The sequence below is a fragment of the Temnothorax americanus genome, unplaced genomic scaffold, assembly GCF_048541705.1.
Source record: "Temnothorax americanus isolate GAGA-0224 unplaced genomic scaffold, ASM4854170v1 Scaffold2, whole genome shotgun sequence".
NCBI lineage: Eukaryota > Metazoa > Arthropoda > Insecta > Hymenoptera > Formicidae > Temnothorax > Temnothorax americanus.
The window spans coordinates 5341690-5359137 of NW_027509338.1; the positions used below are offsets into that span (position 1 = coordinate 5341690).

The 17448-nt window shown below is 33.3% G+C and overlaps 4 protein-coding genes and 1 long non-coding RNA gene across 7 annotated transcripts in view; 1 reads left to right on the forward strand and 4 right to left on the reverse strand.

Moving 5' to 3' along the window:
- Nucleotides 1–17448, forward strand: part of LOC143897101 (uncharacterized) — a 195954-nt gene that overhangs the window by 115492 nt on the left and 63014 nt on the right. The window lies entirely within an intron of this gene.
- LOC143897062 (odorant receptor 85c-like) lies at nt 847–3699 on the reverse strand. Of its 2 annotated transcripts, XM_077405371.1 has the most exons (6): nt 3425–3699; nt 2680–3031; nt 2166–2396; nt 1901–2014; nt 1662–1817; nt 847–958 (listed from the first exon to the last, which is right to left on the reverse strand). In XM_077405371.1, exons 1-6 carry the CDS (start codon nt 3679–3681, stop codon nt 908–910), a joined length of 1161 nt encoding a protein of 386 aa, XP_077261497.1. In that variant the 5' UTR covers nt 3682–3699; the 3' UTR covers nt 847–907. The 2 variants fall into 2 exon arrangements, with proteins under 2 accessions (XP_077261497.1, XP_077261496.1); XM_077405370.1 differs by lacking the exon at nt 847–958 and having other exon boundaries at nt 1344–1817.
- Nucleotides 4596–7714, reverse strand: LOC143897082 (odorant receptor 13a-like). Its single transcript, XM_077405410.1, has 6 exons — nt 6897–7714; nt 6129–6480; nt 5588–5818; nt 5331–5444; nt 5089–5244; nt 4596–4727 (listed from the first exon to the last, which is right to left on the reverse strand). The coding sequence occupies exons 1-6, from the start codon at nt 7151–7153 to the stop codon at nt 4677–4679; spliced, it is 1161 nt and encodes a 386-aa protein (XP_077261536.1). The 5' UTR covers nt 7154–7714; the 3' UTR covers nt 4596–4676.
- LOC143897084 (odorant receptor 4-like) lies at nt 9983–12517 on the reverse strand. The gene is made up of 6 exons (XM_077405416.1): nt 12261–12517; nt 11504–11855; nt 10985–11215; nt 10729–10842; nt 10486–10641; nt 9983–10125 (listed from the first exon to the last, which is right to left on the reverse strand). The coding sequence occupies exons 1-6, from the start codon at nt 12515–12517 to the stop codon at nt 10078–10080; spliced, it is 1158 nt and encodes a 385-aa protein (XP_077261542.1). The 3' UTR covers nt 9983–10077.
- LOC143897060 (odorant receptor Or1-like) lies at nt 13662–16185 on the reverse strand. 2 transcript variants are annotated; one of them, XM_077405369.1, is made up of 6 exons: nt 15929–16185; nt 15161–15512; nt 14651–14881; nt 14394–14507; nt 14158–14313; nt 13662–13793 (listed from the first exon to the last, which is right to left on the reverse strand). In XM_077405369.1, the coding sequence occupies exons 1-6, from the start codon at nt 16183–16185 to the stop codon at nt 13743–13745; spliced, it is 1161 nt and encodes a 386-aa protein (XP_077261495.1). In that variant the 3' UTR covers nt 13662–13742. The 2 variants fall into 2 exon arrangements, with proteins under 2 accessions (XP_077261495.1, XP_077261494.1); XM_077405368.1 differs by lacking the exon at nt 13662–13793 and having other exon boundaries at nt 14077–14313.

A 17448-nucleotide genomic window follows, 5' to 3' on the forward strand; every position in this document is an offset into this window, starting at 1 on the left:
AATTGTGAAAAAATGTGCAAGAAGCAGAAAACAGAGAAACGAAGTGCTAAGTAAAGTTTTATATATAGTACCAACGATGTTCGCAAACGACAAGTATATATTATAAGCTATATAAAAACATCGTAAAATACGAAGAGCTTATGTAAATTTTGCAAAAAAAATTGTTTTATAAACATTATAATATTGTTTAAACATTTCGAAAATCTATAATAAGGGAATATATATCTAATTATGCGAGAAAACCATTTGTTAAAAATAAAATAATTACCAGCATGTCCCTCTCTCCCTTCCACGGTATTACCTCGAGAGCAGTATCAGGGGCAGAAAGTCAATCTGGCTAAGTTCTTCTCCCTATTTCTCCTTTTTTCGGCTTTGCAGCAATTTCTTTTTAAGGAGCAGCTGCTACGTTCCATGAGTAGATAGAGAAAGATAGTCCACCCGGGAAAAGCACCGCATACACGTGCAAGGATAAATATTTTAGGATTTCGGTATCGCTCCTAGAAACATCATTCATAATGCTGCATCCCAGTGCCATACAGTCATCGCCACGGTATAGCTCCCAGCTTGGTATGGAAAAGTTGGTTCACGGCAGTAGCTTTTCTGACCCTAGACAGGATTTCACGTTCGGAAGACCGGTTATAGTCATCCAGGAGCCTACTCGGACAATCAGAAACCCGAAGATCACTTGGATGTTCTCCGATTCGCCACTTGGAAACATACCAGATAAGTAAGTCAGCTCACATCAGAGACTGAACGCACGCATGCATGCAAATGTGCACGCACATGAAAGAGAATGGTAAGAAATAGGGCAACGGTTTTAATTTATATGTAAATTCTTTTGCAACTAAATAACAACCAACTATTAACAGTCATTAAAAATTCGATGACAATAAAAAGTAGTTTCGCTTCAATACATTGCAAATAGAACTGACATGTAGGAGGCCGAAGCTTTTAGAATCTGTAACAGTATTACTTGATTATTATAAGAATAATGTAAAAATTATGAATATTTAAATTCACTGTAAAAAGTTATGTATTTGCAATTTGACTTCTTTTAAAAATATGTAACAATGTGAATATTGCAGCAAATATTATGTGCAATTTAAAATAAATATATAAAAATATAACTAACAAATAAAAATAGTATATTGTGCAACAAGGGGCGAAAGTAGCGTTTTTCAGACGAGTGTGAAGTGTCGGCTCGGGCGGCAAATCAAACGAGTCTGAAAAAGCTTTCGCCCCGAGGTGCACACGATATTTTTCACAATACCTTTATGGAAAGTTCGACTTCCATGCCTAGAGAGAGGCGAGAGTGGTCAATTTCAAGCCAGGGCTTACTTTTCTCCCTAGGGAGGAAAGTGGTTGTATTCCGCCCGCTATGCCGTCCTGGCGTGAAATTGGCCGCTTTCGCCCCTCTCTACAGGCATGGAAAGTCGAACTTTCCGTGGAGGTGTTGTGAAAAATATTTTATCTATTAGTATAAATTGTATATACAAGTATACTGCAAAATTAATTGATGTTAATTCTATTTATATTTTAAAGAGAAATAACATATTTCCTACTTTTTTAATGATTCTAGATCATTATTGGCAAGACACAATCTCTTCAACATAAAATCTGTAAAATATTTCACGCATGAAAGAAATCTGAGATATACTTACACTGCTAAATTGTTCTAGAGATAAATTCATTATCTTTCCAATTGTAATAGCTAATTGATTTTGCGATCTCATTATTAAAAGCAATATAATTCGACAGTCTATGGAACTTGATTCATACCAGAGGGAACCGTACCCGGCATCTCCAATGCTTTTGCTCTATTGAATAGTAGATTTTGTAGCTTTTATAAGCAATTACGTGATATTTTACTTATTTATAAATATTAATTTTTATGTTTAACCTTAGCGCTTAAGTATTCTCCAGCGAAACAGTATATGAATGCCTCCATATTCATAACAAAATAAAATACGAGATTATTGATTATATTTTTTAAAGCATCGGGTCGACCAAGAGACTAGAATATTAAGAAAGAAGAACAAGAGAAATGTAATAAAACAATGATTAATTAAAAGCATGAATTAATATTTTGCTATTCTGCAGATTCAACAGCGCAGTTTTTATAGCATATAGAACTTTTAACAGCCGAATTAATCAAAATCGCTTACCGCGACAATTGAAAAACCCAAGCAGCAGATAACCAAAGTATCCGATACGAACAGCGCCATTGCGATATACGAATATAGATCTTCGATATGTTCTGAAAAGGTGATAATTTTCTGGTGTTTTTTGATTATTTCCTTTACCATAAAACGACTCGAACTGTCCATTCTTTTCTTTGAAAAAATTTCCATTACACTTTTATGAAGAATATCGATTTGACCGCTTATATGCAATACCTAAAATATATATTTCTTTCACCAGTTGTAGTTAATAAAAATCGCAAGAAAAAGTTTTGAATACCTAAATTAAATTTATGCTGCACAGAATCTTTCAAAATTCGAAAAGCATCACAACTGCTAATAAACTATTCTTGATAAAGTAGGCAATATGTACATTCCGTCAGTCAATTGATATAGTTAATGTAATATCAAGAAGTAACATTGATAAGTAATATAAATAATAGATAATTACTTATATAATAATATTGATATTAATAACATTTTGTGTAACAGGACTTACCAGATTTATGAGTAGAGCATTTAATAAACCCATTGCGTTAGAACATACTAGCAAATAAAAAAATTGAACAATTATGACTGATTCATATACGAATCTCCGATTAGCGTCAAATGGCAAATCCATGTCTAGAATGAGTAATCGTGTGGAAACGTTTGAGCCTATGCCATCATCGGCGTGTTTTACGAGGATTTTGCTGCTAAAGAAAATTGCAGATGTCGAATAAAGAATCACCGTCGTGTTAGCGACGCGCTGCGACAGTTTGGCATTGCACTTCGTCGTTAACATACTAAATTTTGTATTGGAACACTCTTCCCAGTCGTTCGTCATCATCGTTAATATCCTGTTGAAAGTTCTAGGAAAGATTTCCATTGGTCATAATTGTGATGACGGCCGCAACGAAGCATTATACAAACTATTGGTGAAAAATTTATTGTCGCAATAACTTTACGCATGAGTTTCAGTTCAATTCTGCTCGTACACAATAATTAATTTATTACAGCATAAGTATTTAATTTAGCTTTATTACAATGTTCACGTTTTTAATTGCGAAATAATTTTATTTATTGAACAAAGCAGTTGCTAAATAATGTATTTTATCGACTAAAGTAAATGTTAAATTAAGATGTAATACTAAATGTATGTAACTGAATATTATTGAACTGATTAAATATAATTAAATTAAATAATAGTTAAAGCTCATTTTTTACTGATAGTACGTATTACTACGTGCCGGTGCGTGTCTCACCGTTGCTTATACAAAAAAATGACGAGTTTCATTAAAAGTATCGAATACGTTATGACTGCACCTAACATTTTCATCCTGTCGGAAAGCTCGATCGAATAAAAATGCACTACAATATATCGATATTGAAAGGCTTGCTCGATTACAAGCGACCCAATCCAGAAGAGTCTACATAATAAAGCACAAGATGTATTCGGCCAGATGCCAAAAATTCGCAGACAAATTTCTATCGCTTTGCTAACTGTATTGTCTACTTTCATATTTATGTTACTATTATTATTATCCTATTATTTTGCACCGTTAACATGCGTTAATCCCGATAATATAATTTTAAACGTTGTTACGAAAAACTCCTGATCGATCGTACGATGTGCACAATGCGGTATCTCTGTACAAACTGATAGCTTGAAAGAGAGCAAGACTGAGGCTCACCCCTCCAGGAGCTACACCTTATTAAATATTTTGATCGCAATATGCACAGATTGCGAATACGGTCGTCGATGAAAGAAAAAGAAGTTTTCGAGTGGCCGACCCTCTCCCGTCGAATTGGTTGGGCAAAACGGTGGCCTAGCGTTCATTGCATTACTTCCTTTAAAAATTCAAACAAGTGATAGCAACGGCAGATAAAAACACGCGAATGTACATACGACATTAAACTTTTGTCGGTGACCGTAAGAAAAGTTTTGTATTTCCGTGCATAGGGGAGAATTTTTCGAGGAAGAGAAAAAATGAATAAAGTGGAAGTTTCTTTTTCTGAGATATTGCTTCCTTAATATCAAAATATATTCTTTCTTGAGCTGGCATTACCGTAAGTGCGGCGAGTGTGCGCGTGTTCACAACTTATTCTCTCGAAATATGTAAATCGCAAGATTTTATATCAGTATATCAGTATACAGAAAAATTAAAAAAAAAAAAGAAAAAAAGGAAAAAAAGAAATTATCGGGACACGTAAAGTGGAGCGAACAATGCTAGCAGGGGGGAAAACAGCACCGGGTTACATTTACCGACTTCATTTAATAAAAATTGCGTATCTCGAGTCATTGATCTACCGCCTCGAAGTCCCGCAGTTTTATTCTTACTCCAATTGAAACGCACGCACGCATGCGAATGTACACGCACATGAAAAAGAATGGTAAGTTATAATATTGCAATGGTTCTTGTCGTTTTAATTTATATGCACATTTCTTAAAAACTAAACAATAACAAGTTGTTAATGTTTATTAAAAATTCAATGTAAATGAAATGCAGTTTTGCTTCAATACATTGCAAGCAGGACTGATAAGTAGGAGGCCGAAGCCTTTACAATCTGCAATAGTAACACTTGATTATTATAAGAATATTTATGTAAAAATTATAAATATTTAAATTTAATGTGAAAAGTTATTTATTTGTCATTTGACTTGTTTCTATAATATATAGCAATGTGCAGTAAATATTATTTGCTATTTTTGAACCAAATAGCAAAATATATAAAAATATATATTTGAATATAAAAATATACGGTACATGAGACAAAAGTTAATTGATAGTAACATTCTATTTCTATTTAAAAAAAAATAACATTTTTTATTTTTTATTGATTCTAGACAATTATCGATGAGACAAATCTTCAGCATAAAATATGTAAAAAGGTTTACACGTACAAAACAAATCTGAAATAGACTTACACTGCTAAATTGTTCTAGAGACAAATTCATTATCTTTCCAATTGTAATAGTCAATTGATTTTGCGACCTCATCATTAACAACAATATAATACGACTGTCTCTGGAATTTGATTCGTACCATAGGGAATCGTACGCAGCATCTCCAATGCTTTTGCTCTATTAAATAATTGATTTTGTAGCTTTAAAAAGTAATTACGTATAATATTTATTTATCGTGTACAATATTTGTCACAACGTCTAACCTTGGCGCTCAAGTATTCTCCAGCAAAACAGAATATGAACGCCTCCATATTCGTAACAAAGTAAAATGAGAGAGTCTGTAGTATACTTTGTAAAGCATTTGGTCGACCAATCGACTAGAATTTTAAGAAAGAGCAAGGGAAATGTAATAAAATGATGAATAATTAAAGACAGGAATTTCTTCTATTTTGCAGATTCAACAGCACGGTTCCTATAGTATATATTCATCTGAACCATACATTTTATCAAAATCACTTACTGCGACTATTGTAAAACCTAAACAGCAGATAATCAACGTATCCGTTACAAACAGCACAATCGCGATATACGAATACAAATCTTCCATATGCTCTGAAAAGATGATAATTTTCTGGTGTTTTTGAATTATTTCCTTTATCATAAAACGACTCGGGCTGTGATTTCCTTTTTTTGGAAAAATTTCCATTACATTTTTACGAAGAATATCTATTTGACCGCTTATATGCAATATCTAAAATATACGTTTTTTTCAACAGCCATATATGTAAGAAAGAGATCGATAGAAAAAACATTAAATATCTAATTTAAATTTATGATGTACAGAATTTTTTAAAATCCGTAAAATATTACAATTACCAATATACTATGTTTGATAATGTAAGATATGTATATTCATATGTATATACATTTCGTCAATCAACTGATATTATACATGGTTAATAAGATATCACGAAATTGAGTTTTATGAGTAATACATATAAATAATAGATAATACTTAAAATAATAATTATATGAATAACATTTTGTGTAACAGGACTTACCAGATTAATGAGTAGAGCATTTAATAAACCCAATGCGTTAGCACATATCAGCAAATAAACAAATTGAATAATTATGACTGATTCATATACGAATCTCCGATTAGCGTCAAATGGCAAATCCATCTCCAGAATGAGTAATCGTGTGGAATCGTTAAAGGTTATGCCATCATCCGCGTTCTTTATGAAAACGTTGCTGCTAAAAAAAATTATAGACGTCGAATAAAGAATCACCGTTATGTTAGCGAAGCGGTGCGACAGTTTGACATTGCTGGTCGTCGCAAACATACTGAATTTCGTCTTGGAACATTTTTCCCAGTCGATCGCCATCATCGTTAATATCTTGTTGAACGTTCTACGAACGGTTTTTATTAATCATAATCGTGATAACGGCCGCAACGAAGCGTTATGCGAACTATCGGTGAAAAATTTCATGTTGTGCATTGACTTTATTCACGCGAGTCCGCTTATTTCCGATTTGTGTTCAATAAATAATTTATTTACAGCAATTTGTCCTTATAATTTAAATTTATTACATTATTCACATTTGGAATTGCCAAACAATTTACTTTATCGATTAAAGCATTTATCAAATAATTTGTTTTATTGGTTAAAATAATTGTTGAATCGATATGTAATATCAAATTTATATAACAAACTTAATGTTGTTAAATAATATATAATTAAATATAATTAAATAAATAATAATTTAAAGCTATTTTTTTTACCGATAGTGCAATATTATTATCTATGTGCCGTTTTGTATCTCACCGCTGTTTATACCAAAAAATAACGAGTTTACATAAAAATATCGTGTACGCCATTGTTGTGCTCAAAGTGTCCATCATTTCAGAAAGCTCGATTAAATTGAAATGCATTACGATATATCGATATTGAAAGGCTTGCTCGATTAAGACCGTAACGGTCCAGAACACTCTACGTAATAAAACGCACGATGTATTCGGCCAGATGCCAAAAATTCGTAGACAAATTTCTATCGCTTTGCTAACTGTATTCTCTACTTTCATATTTTTGTTTATTATTATTATTATCCTATTATTTTGCACCGTTAATATGCGTTAATCCCGATAATATAATTTTAAACGTTGTTACGAAGAACTCCTGATCGATCGTACGATGTGCACAATGCGGTATCTCTGTACAAACTGATAGCTTGAAAGAGAGCAAGATTGAGGCTCACCCCTCCAGGAGCTACACCTTATTAAATATTTTGATCGCAACACATGCACAGATTGCGTGTACTATATATTGTCGGTGAAATAAATAAAAGTTTCTGGGTGGTTGAAACTCTCTCCCTTTGAATTCTTGGACAAGACGGTGGTGTATAGCGTGCAGTGCATTACTTTCTTTAGAAATTCAAGCAACTGCAGATATTAACATGTGAATATACATAGGGCATTGAACCATATTCGACGACCGTAAGGAAAAGTCTTGTATGTCCACGCATAGGGGAGAATTTCTCGAGGAAGAGGGAAAGATGGACAAGGTGAAAGTCTTTTTTTCCGAGATTTTATTTTTTTAATATTAAAATTCTTTCTCTCTCTCTCTCGAGCAGGAAGTGTGGCGAGTGTGCACGCGTTTACAACTTATTTTCTCAAAATATGTAAATCGTACGATTCTGAATAAAACTCCTCCGGTACCCGTCAGATACAGATAATCGTCAAAAAATAAGCCAGAAGCAAGAGACGGAGAAACGAAGTGATAAGTGAAGTTTTATATTGCAGTGCTAACGGCGTTTCTCGCAATTGACAAGTATAATATAAGTTTTAAGGAAACAGCACAAAATGCAAAGAGCTTATCTTAATCTTTCAACGAAGACTGTTTTCTTATGTTATTATTTAAACTTTACGGTAATCTGAAAAAGAAATATCTGATTCTATGCGAGAAGATCATTTGGTATGTAATATATTTACCAATGTCTTATTTTTACACATTAAAAAGAATAAATTGATAGAAATAAATGGAATATTATTTTAGGTAACATTTAAAATAATAATATTTTTTTATACTGCTATTACTGACGATGAGGCTTTTTTATTATTTATTTTATAATTTACTATTTCTTTTCATGTTAATGCCAAACACTGTTATGATAATATCATGATACTATCAGGATACTTTTATGATATTATGCATATCAATCTGATAGCTTTTAATTTCAAGATGTGTTCTTGCACGGACACATTCATCTTTCGAATATCACTGGCGCATTTACAGCGAGCATTCCATACAGAATTATCGCAGTTTATATGCAATTGAAAAATGACAAGATTAAGGTAGTTCGTCCGGCCGCGCGCGTGCACTAAACATAAACATCTTGTTTTACAAGCTAGCCATAATACAAAATTTATATCTTACCGTTGATTCGCCTATAATATGCTGAATTTGATGAACAACAGACTATATGCCATAACGCCGCTTACACATTACACTATCCATTAAATCGGGGAATTTATAGGTGTAAAAGTGTCTCGCCGCGTACTGATATTTAAAAAATTGAGTTATGCTCAGCACCACGATCCGAAACAATCGGAATGAAACAATTGACGATAGTTATGGCCAGATTTCGCAGGTGCGAAGATCGATATTCACCACGCGATTGACTGTACTCATTTTCGTGTTTCCCGTAAACAACAGGAAATACTCCACGGACCGCTCCAGCCGTACTTATGCCACTAGATGCCTAGGAGGTAGTAGAGTCTTCAAAAAGAATATAGCCGCGTTTCGCTCAACGTCCACCGGACAAATACTCGTCGAATATTCTTATCGCCATGCACGTATCGCAGACTTTGACAGACTTGCGACGATCTCATGGATGATCACTGTCTAGTATATACGTTAAAAAGTTATGGGGATACCGTTTCTTTCTCCGCGAAATCAAGTATCTGACCACGGGCAATATGACCTCGTGTTTTCTTTAAAAATGTAACAACCTCAGAATATAACAGTTTCCACAATTCGCACGACGCGAAGGTGAAGTTTCGCTGTTGAGGATGCGTCGCAAGAGAAAACGACGGGCAAACATATCGCTGGGGGATATCTTTCTTAGAAATAAGTATTGCGAGGAAAATATAGCTCGTGTTGCAAGTATTCGTAAATTGAAAGAAACATGACGAAGTCACGGCAGTACATGACAAAATATCTAGCTAAGAAAGACAAGTTTATCAGTTTTAGCATACTTCGGATCCAGTGAATTAATATGTCCGGAACATCCCGCTTCTTTACAAACAGCTTTGTGCGAGGTGTTGTTGAAGGAGTATATATCGAAGAACATTTCTACCACGTAATCCTCAGTGTCGAACGACACCTAGTTTAGAGACACGAACAACAAGAGCGCCGTTTCTGTGGAGATGCTTACTACATACGAATGTAGATTCTTGTACAGAGAGTGCAGCATGCAAGAATAACATCTCACAGGTAGACATCGATTAGCTTCTTCAACGTCTTCAAAAGAAAAAAGGTGTCAGGCTGCTCGAACTAGGTATATTTTTTTGTAAAGGTGTAGCGTGTTTCAAATAAATATTCTAGAATTTCGCCATAGGTATCGCTCCCAGCTTGGCATGGAAGAGTTAATTCACGACAGTAGCTTTTTTGCCCGCAAACAGGATTACGCTCGGAAGGCCGGTTATAGTCAACACTACCCAGGAACCTACTCGGGTAGTCAGAAATTCGAAAACCTCCTGAACGTCTTCTGATCCGCCACATAAAAACACGCCAGATAAGTGCTTGTCCTACAAAGACTGAAACGCACGCACGCATGCAAATGTGCACGCACATGAAAAAGAATAGTACGTAACAAAGAAATAGTTTTATTTTAACTTATATATATATATATATATGCAAATTTTTTCTCTCTTGTAACTACACAATAACTAGCTACTAATGCGCATTAAAAATTCGATGTAAATAAAATATAGTTTTGCTTCATTACCTACATTGCAAGTAGTACCGATATGTAGGAAGCCGAAGCTTTTAGAATCTGCAATAGTATTACTGGATTATTGTAAGAATAATGTAGAATGTTTTATGCAGAAAGTTATTTGTTTGTTGATTGATTCGTTTAAATAATATACATAACAACGTGAATAATATTGCAAAAAATATTATTTATTATTTAAAACAAATATATATATAAATATAAATATGAAATAAAAAATATATAATTATTATACATTTTATATTAAAATATTACAAAAAATAATTTATAGCAATATTATATAATATTTATATCTTAAAAAAGAAATAACACATATTCTATCTTTTATTGATTTTAGACAATTTTTAGCATATAATCTGTAAAAATTTTTACGCGTACAAAACAAATTTGAAACAGACTTACACCGCTAAATTGTTCTAGAGACAAATTTGCTATATTTCCAATTGTAATGGTTAATTGATTTTGCGACCTCATTATTAAGAGCAATACATTTCGACCGTTTCTGGAATCTGACTCGTACCAAAGAGAATCGTATGCAGCATCTCCAATGCTCTTGCTCTATTAAATAATGGATTTTGTATTTCTTAGAAACAATTACGTATTTTGTAACATTTATCATATACAATATTCGTCTCAATATCTGACCTTAGCGCTCAAGTATTCTCCAGCAAAACAGAATATAAATACTTCTATATTCACAGCGAGGTAAAACAAAAAATTCCTGATTATGCTTTCTGAAGCATTAGGTCGCCCAATCGACTAAAATTTTAAGAAAGAGCAAGGGAAATGTAATAAAACGCTGAATAATTAAAATCACGAATTAGTACTTTCATTCTACAGAACTAACAGCGCGGTTTATATAGTATTCTTCTTAACCGTAGAATTAATCAAAATCGCTTACCGTAACCATTGTAAAACCCAAGCAGCAGATAAGAAAAGTATCCGATATGAAAAGCACCATTGACATATACGAGTACAGATCTTCAATATGTTCTGAAAAAGTGATAATATTCTGGTGTTTCTTGATTACTCTTTTTACCATAGAACGATTCGTACTGCACTTATTTTCTTTCGGAAAAAGTTCCAACACACTTTTACGAAGAATATCGATTTGACCGCTTATATGCAATATCTGAAACATACGTTTCTTTCAACAGCTGTTGGTCGCAAGAAAGAATATTATATGGCTTATGACATTAAATTTATGCTGCACAGAATCTTTCAAAATTTGAAAAGCGCAATTGCTAATAAACTATTTTTGATAAAATAGGAAATTTGCACATGTACATTCCCCGTTAATCAATTAAAAAATATTATAGTTAATAAAATATTAAAGAAATAATATATTTATAAATAATTGATAATACTCATAATAATAATAATAACATCTTTTTGCGTAACAGGTAACAGCAGAACTCACCAAATTTATAAGTAAAGCATTTATTAAACCCATTCCGTTAGCACATATCAGCAAGTGAAAAAATTGAACAGTTATGACCGATTCATATACGAATCTTCGATTAACGTCGAATGGCAAATCCATGTCTATAATGAGTGATCGTGTGGAAACGTTGGAAGTTATGACATCATCCATATTTTTTATAAAGATATTGCTGCTAAAAAGAGTTACATTTGTCAAATAGAGAATCACCGTTATGTTAGTGAAGCGCTGCGACAGTTTGGCATTGCACTTCGTTGTTAACATACTAAATTTTGAGTTGGTACATTTTTCCCAGTCGATCGCCATCATCGTTAATATTTTGTTGAACGTTCTAGGAAATTTTTTTATTGGTCATAATTTTAATAACGGCCGCAACAAAGATTTATATGCGAACCATCGATGAAAAATTAATTGTTGTGCAATCACATTATCCATGCAATTCTGCTTAAATCTTTTTCGCGTACAATAATTTATTTATTTCAGCAATTTGTATTTAATTAACATTATTATTATGTTTAGATTCTTAATTGCCAAATAAATTATTTTATCAACCAAAGCAGTTGCGAAAAGTGTATCTTAACGACTAAAGTAATAAAAATCAAGATAAAATTTTAAATATATGTAACTAACTTGTTGAGTGTTGTTGAATATAATACTGTTAAATATAATTAAGTTAAATAATACATAAAGCTAATTTTTCATTGACAGTGCGTATTACAACGTGCCGTTATCTCACCGTTGCTTGTACCAAAAAATGAGAAGTCTAGATAAAAGTATCGAATATGCCATGGCTGCACCCAAAATTTTCATCCTGTCGGAAAATTCGATGAAATAAAAATGCATTACAATATATCGATATTGAAAGACTTGCTCGATTACGAGCGTGGCAATCCAGAAGAGTCTACGTAATAAAGCGCACGATGTATTCGGCCAGATGCCAAAAATTCGTAGACAAATTTCTATCGCTTTGCTAACTGTATTGTCTACTTTCATACTTGTGTATTATTTTATTATTTTGCACCGTTAACATACGTTGTATCCGATAAGAAAATTTGAAACGTTGTTACGAAGAAACCTGATCCATCGTACGATGTGCACTATGTGGTATCTTTGCACATACTGAAAGGGAACAAGAGAGTGGGGCTCACCCCTCCAGGACACCCAGCCACAGCTTATTAAATATTTTTATCGGAACATGCATAGATTGCGTGTACTATTGTCGGTGAAAAAATAAAAGTTTCCGGGTGGCCGATCTTCGCCCTCTTGAATTCTGTAGTGAAAATAGTGGTGTGTGTAGCGTGCAATGCATTATTTTCTTTAAAAATGCAAACAACTGCGTACGAAACACGTGAATGTGCATAGGACGTTGAACTGTTTTCGGTGACCGTAAGAAAAGTTTTGTATTTCTACGTAGGGGAGAAGTCTTTGAGGAAGAGGGAAGGTAAAATGGATAAGGTAAAATTTTCTCTTTCTGAGATTTTATTTCCTCAATATTAAAAGATATTTTTTCTCAAGCATTACAGGAAGTGTAGCGAGTGTGCTCGCGTTCACAACTTATTCTCTCGTAATATGTAAATCGCGCGATTTTGAATAGAACTCCGGTGTCCGTCAGATACAGATTGCGCGCAATAATCGTCAAAAAATAAGCCAAAAGCAAGAGACGGAGAAACGAAATGATAAGTGAAGTTTTATATTACAGTATTAACGGTTTCTCGCAATTGGCAAGTAGGTATAATATAAGCTTTAAGGAAATAGTACAAAATGCAAGTTTCCACGACTCGCACGACGCGAAAGTGAAGTTTTGCTGTTGGCAGTGCGTCGCAAGAGGGAACTACGGGCGAACACATGTCTTACAGAAAAGTCTTACAAAAGTCTTACAGAAAAATAAAAAAATAAAAAAAATATATTGGGACTCGTATTGTGGAGCGAACAATGCTAGCAGAAGGGAAAACAGCACGGGGTTACATTTACCGACTTCATTTAATAAAAACTGCTTATCTCGAGTCATCGATTTACCGCCTGGAAGCCCCGAGTTTTATTCTTATTTCAATTGAAACGCATGCACGCATACGAATGTACACGCACATGAAAGAGAATGGTAAGTAATACTGCAATGGTTCTTGTCGTTTTAATTCATATGCACATTTCTTAGAAACTAAACAATAACAAGTTGTTAATGTTTATTAAAAATTCAATGTAAATGAAATGTAGTTTTGCTTCAATACATTGCAAGCAGGACTGATATGTAGGAGGCCGAAGCCTTTACAATCTGCAATAGTAACACTTGATAATTATAAGAATATTTATGTAAAAATTATAAATATTTAAATTTAATGTGAAAAATTATTTATTTGTCATTTGACTCGTTTCTATAATATGTAGCAATGTGCAGTAAATATTATTTGCTATTTGAACCAAATAGCAAAATATATAAAAATATAATATTTAAATATGAAAATATATGGTGTATGAGACAAAAGTTAATTGAGATAATAACATTCTATTTATATTTTAAAAAGAAATAACATTTTTTATTTTTTATTGATTCTAGACAATTATCGATGAGACAAATCTTCAGCATAAAATATGTAAAAAGGTTTTACACGTACAAAACAAATCTGAAATGGACTTACACTACTAAATTGTTCTAGAGACAAATTCATTATCTTTCCAATTGTAATAGTTAATTGATTTTGCGACCTCATCATTAACAACAATATAATACGACTGTCTCTGGAATTTGATTCGTACCATAGGGAATCGTACGCAGCATTTCCAATGCTTTTGCTCTATTAAATAATGGATTTTGTAGCTTTAAGAAGTAATTACGTAACATTTATCGTGTACAATATTTGTCACAACGTCTAACCTTGGCGCTCAAGTATTCTCCAGCAAAACAGAATATGAACGCCTCCATATTCGTAACAAAGTAAAATGACAGAGTCTTTAGTATACTTTGTAAAGCATTGGGTCGACCAATCGACTAGAATTTTAAGAAAGAGCGAGGGAAATGTCATAAAATGATGAATAATTAAAGACAGGAATTTCTTCTATTTTGCAGATTCAACAGCGCGGTTCCCGTAGTATATATTTTTCTTAACCGTACAATTAATCAAAATCGCTTACCGTAACCATTGTAAATCCCAAGCAGCAGATAATCAAAGTATCCGATACGAAAAGCACCATTGAGATATACGAGTACAGATCTTCAATATGTTCTGAAAAAGTGATAATATTCTGGTGTTTCTTGATTACTTTTTTTACCATAGAACGATTTGGACTGCACTTATTTTCTTTCGGAAAAAGTTCCAACACACTTTTACGAAGAATATCGATTTGACCGCTTATATGCAATATCTGAAATATACGTTTCTTTCAACAGCTGTACTAATAAAGGTCACAAGAAAAAATATTATATGGCTTATGACATTAAATTTATGCTGCACAGAATCTTTGAGAATTTGAAAAGCGCAATTGCTAATGAACTATTTTTGATAAAATAAAAAATTTGCACATGTACATTCCGTTAATCAATTAACATTATAGTTAATAAAATATTAAAGAAATAATATTTATAAATAATTGATAATACTCATAATAATAATATCTTTTTGCGTAACAGGTAACAGGACTCACCAAATTTATAAGTAAAGCATTTATTAATCCCATTGCGTTAGCACATACCAGCAAGTGAAGATATTGAACAATTATGACCGATTCATATACGAATCTTCGATTAACGTCGAATGGCAAATCCATGTCAATAATGAGTGATCGTGTGGAATCGTTGGAAGTTATGACATCATCCATATTTTTTATAAAGACATTGCTGCTAAAAAGAGTTATATTTGTCAAATAGAGAATCACCGTTATGTTACTGAAGCGCTGCGACAGTTTGGCATTGCACTTCGTTGTTAACATACTAAATTTTGAGTTGGTACATTTTTCCCAGTCGATCGCCATCATCGTTAATATTTTGTTGAACGTTCTGGGAAAGATTTTCATTGGTCATAATTTTAATAACGGCCGCAATTGTATAAAGCCTTATACGGACCATCAATGAAAAATTAATTGTTGTGCAATCATTTTATCCATGCAATTCTGCTTAAATCTTCTTTGCGTACAATGACTAATTTATCTATTTCAGCAATTTGTATTTAATTTACATTATTATTATGTTTACATTCTTAATTGCCAAATAAATTATTTTATCAACCAAAGCAGTTGCGAAAAGTGTATCTTAATGACTAAAGTAATAAAAAAATTAAGATGAAATATTATATATATATGTAACTAACTTGTTGAGTGTTGTTGAATATGAGACTGTTAAATATAATTAAGTTAAATAATACATGAAGCTAATTTTTCATTGACAGTGCGTATTACAACGTGCCGTTATCTCACCGTTGCTTGTACCAAAAAATGAGGAGTCTAGTTAAAAGTATCGAATATGCCATGGCGTCACCCAAAATTTTCATCCTGTCGGAAAACTCGATGAAATAAAAATGCATTACAATATATCGATATTGAAAGATTTGCTCGATTACGAGCGTAAAAATCCAGAAGAGTCTACGTAATAAAGCGCACGATGTATCCGGCCAGATGCCAAAAATTTGTAGACAAATTTCTATCGCTTTGCTAACTGTATTGTCTACTTTCATACTTGTGTTACTATTATTATTATCTTATTATTTTGCACAGTAAACATGCATTGATTCCGATAAGAAAATTTGAAACTTTGTTACGAAGAAACCTGATCGATCGTACGATGTGCACTATGTGGTATCTTTGCACATACTGAAAGAGAACAAGAGAGTGAAGCTCACCCCTCCGGGAGCCACAGCTTATTAAATATTTTTATCGGAACCTGCACAGATTGCGTGTACTATTGTTGGTGAAAAAATAAAAGTTTCCGGGTGGCCGATCCTCTCTCTCTCTCGAATTCTGGGGAAAAACTGTAGTGAAGCGCGCAGTGCATTATTTTCTTTAAAAATTCAAACAACTGCGTACGAAACACGCGAATGTGCATAGGGCGTTGAACTGTTTTCGGTGACCGTAAGAAAAGTTTTGTATTTCTACGTATAGGGAAGAAGTCTTTGAGGAAGAGGGAAGATGGATAAGGTGAAATTTTTCTCTTTCTAAGATTTTATTTCCTCAATATTAAAAGATATTTTTTCTCAAGCATTACAGGAAGTGTAGCGAGTGTGCTCGCGTTCACAACTTATTCTCTCGTAATATGTAAATCGCGCGATTTTGAATAGAACTCCGGTGTCCGTCAGATACAGATTGCGCGCAATAATCGTCAAAAAATAAGCCAGAAGCCAGGAGACAGAGAAATAAAATGATAAGTGAAGTTTTATATTACAGTACTAACGGTTTCTCGCAATTGACAAGTAGGTATAATATAAGCTTTAAGGAAATAGTACAAAATGCAAGCTTCCACGACTCGCACGACGCGAAAGTGAAGTTTCGTTGTTGACAGTGCGTCGCAAGAGGGAACTATACGGGCGAACACATATCGCTGGGAGATATCTTTCTTATAGGAATAAGTATTGCGCGGAAAATATAGCTCGTGTTGCAAGTATTCGTAAATTGAAAAAAATGTGACGAGGTCACGGCAGTACATGACCAAATATCTAGCTAAGAAGCACAAATTCATCAGTTTTAGCGTGCCTCGGATCCAGTGATTTAATCTGTCCGGAAGACCCCGCCTCTCTACAAACAACTTTGTGCGAGGTGTTGTTAAAGGAGTATATATCAAAGAACATTCTCATCACGTAATTTTCAGTCTCCAGCGGCACCTACATTAGGTACACGAACAAGTGGAGCGCCATTTCTGTGGAGATGCTCACCATATACGAATGTGGATTCTCGTGCAGAGAATGCAGCACAGGAATAACATCTCACAGGTACACATCGATTAT